The 6,935-nt window shown below is 45.6% G+C and overlaps 1 protein-coding gene across 1 annotated transcript; it reads right to left on the bottom strand.

The window, feature by feature from the left end:
• Positions 1–1,337: 1,337 nt before the first annotated feature.
• Positions 1,338–6,188, bottom strand: LOC147634874 (U-box domain-containing protein 24-like). Its single transcript, XM_086804087.1, has 3 exons — positions 4,321–6,188; positions 3,686–3,986; positions 1,338–3,291 (listed from the first exon to the last, which is right to left on the bottom strand). The coding sequence occupies exons 1-3, from the start codon at positions 5,533–5,535 to the stop codon at positions 1,796–1,798; spliced, it is 3,012 nt and encodes a 1,003-aa protein (XP_086660213.1). The 5' UTR covers positions 5,536–6,188; the 3' UTR covers positions 1,338–1,795.
• Between the last annotated feature and the right edge of the window lie 747 nt (positions 6,189–6,935).

Raw genomic sequence — 6,935 nt, 5'->3', positions numbered from 1 at the left:
CATGTTCCAGCATCCACTGTCGAGAAGCCGCCACTTCTTGGAGATCCAGAGGAGTTTGATGATGATTCCCAGTCTACCACTCCAGTTGATCCACCTCAGTCATCACAGGAGGTTGCGCCCGCAGCTGGAGTTGAGCCCCTGCGACCACAAGAGGCTCCACGATCTGTTCGAGTACCTAGGTGGTTGTTAGACACCCTTCGGGAGTCAGGTGTCGCGGACCTACCCTCCGAGTGGACCACAGAGGACGGCCCTCGAAGATCACATCGAGTCCGAGATAAAAGCAACACGACGGAGCTTCTTCAGGTGAACTATGCTCTGATGTCTCGTATCATGCGGGATAAAGAGCCCACTTCCGTAAAGGAAGCCCTTTCACACGATACTTGGAGGGAAGCCATGCAGGTGGAACTTGACGCCATCGAGAACAACAACACTTGGGAGTTGGTACCGAGGCCGTCGAAGCGGTCAGTCATTGGTGTCAAATGGGTCTTTAAGACCAAGTACGCGGCTGATGGGTCGGTGGACAAACACAAAGCCAGGCTCGTGGGGCTAAGGGTTATGCTCAGCGGCCAGGCATCGACTACGAGGATACCTTTGCACCGACAGCGCGGATGACCACGATTCGGACCGTTCTTGCCCTTGCTTCTTCTCAGAGGTGGCCCGTGTACCAGATGGATGTAAAATCTGCATTCCTTAATGGTGACCTGCAGGAGGAGGTGTACATTGAGCAGCCTCCAGGCTTTATTGTTCCAGGATCGGAAGGGATGGTTTACAGGTTACGTCATTCAGTTTTTCGGGATCTTGTGTATAGAGAAGAGTTTACACACCTATTCTCTGTGTTTCTTGTGCTGATTATTTTCTGCAGTCTACTTGCTCTTGTCTACCCAAGTTTGGTTGTCATTTCCGCTGCATATTCTGACAGAGGAAGCCCAAAAAATGATGTGCTTTAGTTACCACTGTTCGTGTGCCCTGCCTCACACTAATGCCCTCTTTTGTCCCTTATTGATTAGGACTCACAACAACAACTAAACCCTATAGCAACACACATGAGTGTAAGCTGATGCATGTGACAACTACCCAGCTGAAAAGTCTATGCTGGAAAGTCTATGCAAAACACCAAGCATGTGACAAAAACAATGTTGCCAAAAATCGGAGTCCTTCCCTCCCAGCACCACAAGTAGTGAAAAGACTGCTCAAACTATCCCGACAAGCAGCCACTAGAGTTTCTGCACAACCAAATGTGCATGGTTGGCAACAAAGCAGCAAAATAAAAGCATATAGACATTGTCTGGCCCATATCATGTTGAATAAACATGGACAAACGGGGGTGACGCCAAGGATTGGTCGGGCCCAAACGAGCTACAAGCATTACCCCAATGAGTTTGAAAAGATATACAGGGTTGGCAAAACTGATTTTATTATCAGATCACCTACTTAATATGAGGAGCTGCAAGCGAGAGAACTGCTGTATTTACAATAAGAACCAGCCTCCATCAGTCGGATAGGAATGCAGACTGCTGAAAATATAATAATGGAATACATAAGTGAATGAGAGAGATTGGCATCTCTTGTGCAATACACTGTGTAACATGCATTCCACAACCTCTACTGGTCCGAAGGCCTTGCAATTGAGAGAACTGCCAAGTTGCTACATGAAAGACTCCAAACTGGAGGCATCGAAAGAATAAGGGAGTATAACACCTTCATATTCCCATAGTAAAGAAGGATTCTCTCTCCTTTCCCCTCTGCAAAAATGGAAGATTTTGGGCATCCCGTTACAAAGTAGGCACACACTGCCTCAGAAGTAGCTGGACTGTTCATGGAGTATATTGAGATGAGCCAGTATTTTGGCCGCCAAAGGTCTTGTCAAGGGCGTGCCCTCCTGTGTTAACGAGACCAGTGGCATCTGTGCCACACTACCAAACTTCCCTTTGTACTTTTCTTTCCTAAGAATCTTCTCCAAAATCAATAAAGCCTTTTCTTGGACTCCAGCATTGCCACTAGTAAGTTTTCTAATGATGGGTATCATGCCATCAGCATCCGCAATGACATCTGAGCCCTTCTCCCAGCATTCATCACTCACAAGAGTAAACAGGGCTGCCAATGCAGCTTCATCTGTCTCTTCTTCCCTCTCCTCCAGAGCTTGTATAAGAGGTGAGATTGCACCTGATTCCACTAGGCAAAATGTGCCATTGACAGAACAAAGTCCTCTGTGAACAATACAGCCGGGTTCAGGTGGCGGCGCAAAGCACCACCAACCCCTGGACCCCTTGATTGGCACACTCAACTTTGGAGTGCTTTCTGAAAACTGCTGAAGTGACATAGCTGCCCTGCACTTAGCCAATGAAGTGCCAACGCTAAGGAGATTTACTAATAATGGAATGACATCATACTTGGCCGTATGCGCTTGAAGTTGTATGTCTGTTGGAAGTGTGAAGCGTACGAGAGTCCAAGCAGCATTTTCCACCAGCGGAGTATTGATCCTTCCCGAAATTCTAGATAAACATCTCTCCATAATGGTTATAATGGAAGTAAGCACTCCGGCCCGCAGCATCCTCTCTGTAACTTGCCTGTTATGTAAGGGTAGATTGCCAAGTATGCCCATAGCAGCTGTCTTTTCTTCTTCCAATGACTCGGCTGAGAAAAGGTCCACCATGATTTGATAAGAATCAGGTGCCATCTCCTCAGCCAATATATCCCCCCCTCCATCTTTTGTCAAGGTAAACAAGAGCTTTAAAGCATACAAACGAACCTCCATGTCCTTGGCATCCATGAAACGAGCAAGCAACTGAATGCATCCACCTTCCCTCAAAGTTGCTCTAAGACCCACTGAAGCAGGATGACCACAGATGCAGCCCAAAGCTCTGAGGATATGGCTCTGTATATTTGGCCCCGTCAGAGTGAGAAGGGACATAAGCTGAAGAATGGCTTCATCTGTATCTCTCCGATTGCCCCATAAATCTAGGATACTGAATGACTGACTTGACATGGCTAAATTTGCAAAAGTGGCTGCCGCATGCTCCCTTACAGTTGCTGCTATGGACTTAACTGTAAAAAGAATCTCCAGCAATGACTGCATAACTCCAGCTTCAATCATGGGATCTCTGTTTTCTGGTAAAACTGAGAGGTTTCGGAAAGCTCCAAGTGCTGCTGTCTTGCACTCCACATTTCCCTCTGAAGCCATTTTCACAAGAGGAGCTAAAACCCCTCCTTGTACCAAGAGGGCTCTGCTCTGATCTGACAGCTGCATCTGCGACAATGTATTCGCCATGAGGATCTGGGTGTTATGTGATCCTGTTGCACCAGAGACAAATAACAAAAAGGACTCTACGTTAGGAAATCTAGGTATCTTAGCTAGTATAACGCTCTCAGCTTAGAATACACATGTTTAATCGACTTTGCAGTTCAGCATCTAGAACATGCATTATCCTCTCACCATGACATGGCGCATGAGTGGCATACATGGTATATTGCAGCACGCCATGGACATCACACCTATCATGTGAATCGATGTGTATCCACATGGTCACAAATTAGACGGCTATGACATCTAGTGGTACTCAATTAGTGGGGTCACTTTGCATACATGCTTGACATCTACACACTAGAAGGCCTTTCGACATGGCATGATGATGTGAGATGAACCCCAGAAAAAATAGAACCTTTGTTAGAAGAGTGAAAGAGAGACCTTCATCAAGGCACTGCACAAGAGGTTTGAAGTAATTGAAATCTGCCATGAGCACAATATTGTCATCACTCTTTGCTAATAGTTTCAACAGCTCTTTTGCATTGGCTGCAGCAGGTGTATTATCACTATTGGCCATTGTGACCAGCAGCAAAATGCAGCCCTGCACTTTGGAGATCCGCTCACACAAACTTTCTTCTTTAGACAGCTCCAGGAGTAATGCTACTGCTTGTCTGGCCTCACCTGCATCCCGAGCAAGGGAACGCACTGCATATTCTATGGCACCTGCATCGCAGAGCTTACCCTGCAAAACAAGTACAAACTGAATGACATTAGAAAGCATCACAATTCTTGGTTGGAAGTCAGACTAGCAAAGACTTGATAAACTTCTTACTTTACACTGAAAACTCTGCGCGTGCACATGTGTGTGTTTGTGTGGGGGGTGGGTGTGGAGGGGGGAGTGTGCATGTCTGTGTATCTGTGCGTGCACGCATGTGGGGCGCGTGTGTGTGCAACACAACACGAGCCATCTTGTTCACCAAAAACATCCACTCTCAGCACAATTTCTGTCATCCACAATCAGTGTACTAAGAAAAAAGAACAAAAAACCAACCCAACTTGCTAACTAAGCTTCTTACCCTGTTATCCGAATTGTCTGCCACCAAAGTGATCAAAGTTGCAAGGGTCTTCTTTCGAAGCTCACGCTTATTTGATCCAAGAAGACCCACCAACACAGGAATCAAACCTTCAGCTGCAACCCAGTACTTGTGGACAGATTTCTCCTCACACAAATCCTGAATCTCAAGCAAGGCCCCAGTAATCCCTTCATCATTCCCTGATCTCAATCTGGCCGCCATGCCTGCTAGCTTTTTGTACGTGTTAATATCCCTCCACTCCTCGATGGATTTCTGCAATGACCTGTTAGGCCTCAATGACAAGCTTTGGAGCTCCATCTTTGTGACGGGGCACACATTATGGCCTTCTGCAAACCACTTCTGTATAGCAGACATCTCAAATGTATGTCCCGAATCTATTTCGACAGGGTTTTCCATCACGTCCTGTGTGATTGGGCAGTAGAAGGTTTGAAGCGGTGGCAAGAAATTGCTGTCCAACCCTCGCCTTTGCTCTTGATACCGTTTTTCGCTCTCTGTTGCAGAGCCCAGTGCATTTGCTGAGCTAAGGAGAGAAATGATCTGGTCAAGCTGAAGGACCTCTGTTTCATGTTTATCAAGTGCCACCGTTTCTTTCTCTTTTCTCAACTCATCATACTCATGCCTGAGAGAAGAAGGATCTGATGAGACCCCCGCCACCATAGCCATCTTGTGAAGAAGCTCATTTGAATTCTTGGTGCCTACATATCGATCTCTTGTGCCGAGCTCTATCTCGTCCACCAGATCTTCCTCTGCTGCAGAAAGCCTTATCTGTGTGGTTTGCATGTCTTTGCAAAGAAGCTTGATCCTGTTCTTGGATTTGAGGGTGATCTCCACACTGTCTGATGAGAGTTGGAGCAGAGCTGTTGCCACAGACTGGAGGATGGATTGGATACATGTTGTGTATGTACGGCAATGGAGCAGGAGGTAAAATCTGCTCTTGATGGTGCAGATGTTGATGAGCTCCTTTGAATTTTTCAGCTCTGTTTCAAGAGGTTGGATGATGATATGAAGAGGGGATAAGGCCGCTCTGGGATCTTCTTGAACCTCTCTGAGAAGTAATCTAACTTTCTCCAGGAATGAAGACAGCTGGGCAAAGCAGCCATGGCATACCACCACATGCTTGGCAGCCTCAGCAACTTCAGATATCTGTTCCAGCAACTGCAAGACAGCCCCTGCACTACCACTGCCGCCCCTCAGCATACTGCTGAAACCCTAATACCCTTGCCTTGCCTGAACCCTAACAAGAATGGAACCTGAAACCCTACCCGTAATGTTTCAGATCTAGCCCTCGAAAAACCATGTTTCATAGACATAGGGAATCTACATAACAGAAGGGGAGTAGTATTATAACCATAATTCTTTAGCAGAGGCTGGTTTGGGAACCCTGAAATTCTATCCGGAAACCCTAGAAATGATTTCTGACGTGAATGAAAGATGGTGTGTTGAGCAATCAGCCAACCGACTGAAACCCTAAAATCCTAGCAAATACGAAGCATGTCCGGGGCAAAACGATTGAAAAAATGTTGTAAAAGGTCACTAATCCCTCAGTAATTGAATCTGCAACAAGCTGCGTTGAAGCTCCAGGGCAGCCTTAGCTCTGGTTAATCTGAGGGATTAGCACCCAAATTGCTATTTGCGCCAAATTTATGCACAGCCCAATTGCAGTAAACCATTTCCTGCAGTTCTACGTCGCCGGTTGAACGATTAAAACGAATTGGGCAATCCGCCTGTTTCAGCAAATCAATAATTTGTAGATTAAATTAATGTAATAGGGCGATTAATTATATATTTGATATGACCAGGACTGTGTACACGGCTCAGAGCTGAGCTGGTCGTATTCAATTAAGCCAATTGGCTTCGCTTTTACGTGGACGTTGTTGTCTATGGCCACCCACCAATGCATGACCCAGTCAAAAATATATATAACTATTTTATATACATTATCTATATTTTCATTTTAAATATTTCGTGGACCTTTGGCACCTCAAATGTCAAAGCCTTTCATTGTCTACTCCACGCGGAATCAGGCCTTCCTTGTGAGAATTAAAGACTCCAGAGAGGGTGTGTGCTTTTTTTTAAAAAATAATTTAATTATTTTTATTACAAGTCGGCTCTCGCCTGTCTCTGATGGGTTTGACACCTCTCTCTCTGTCTCTGTCTCTGTCTCTGTCTCTCTCTCTCTCTCGTTTCTGCCCTCCCCCCGCTCTGTGTCACCCCCCACCCCCGTGCGATGGTGTTACATAGTGTTTGTAATTCTAAGCATAACCAAGGCTCATTAGAGAGCATGAAATTATCACCTTCGAACTTTCAAAACTCAAAGCCTTTGATTTGTGAATTATACCACATTCTCTTATCATGTCTCCCTTATAGAGAAAGTTTGTGTGTGTGTGTGTGTGTGTACTAAGCGATACTCAATAGAGATCATGAAATTTTCGCTTGGTCATTTGAGAACTAAAAAGAAAACTATAGAGACAAAAACATTTGCTGTTTCAATACATCATTTTTGCATTTTGTGTGTGTGTGTGTGTGTGTGTGTGTGTGTGTGTGTGAGAGAGAGAGAGAGAGAGAGAGAGAGAGAGAGAGAGAGAGAGAAGTGTGCC

The sequence above is a fragment of the Cibotium barometz genome, chromosome 10, assembly GCF_041138505.1.
Source record: "Cibotium barometz isolate CiBa-2024 chromosome 10, ASM4113850v1, whole genome shotgun sequence".
NCBI classification, from domain to species: domain Eukaryota; kingdom Viridiplantae; phylum Streptophyta; class Polypodiopsida; order Cyatheales; family Cibotiaceae; genus Cibotium; species Cibotium barometz.
This window is presented reverse-complemented; position numbering and strand designations above follow the sequence as displayed.

Coding starts and splice junctions, on each gene's coding strand:
- LOC147634874 (XM_086804087.1), bottom strand. CDS start 5,535: ATGCTGAGGGGCGGCAGTGGTAGTGCAGGGGCTGTCTTGCAGTTGCTG. Junction 3,987..4,320: donor CAGACAATTCGGATAACAGG/GTAAGAAGCTTA, acceptor CTTGTTTTGCAG/GGTAAGCTCTGCGATGCAGG. Junction 3,292..3,685: donor TGTGCAGTGCCTTGATGAAG/GTCTCTCTTTCA, acceptor CTGGTGCAACAG/GATCACATAACACCCAGATC.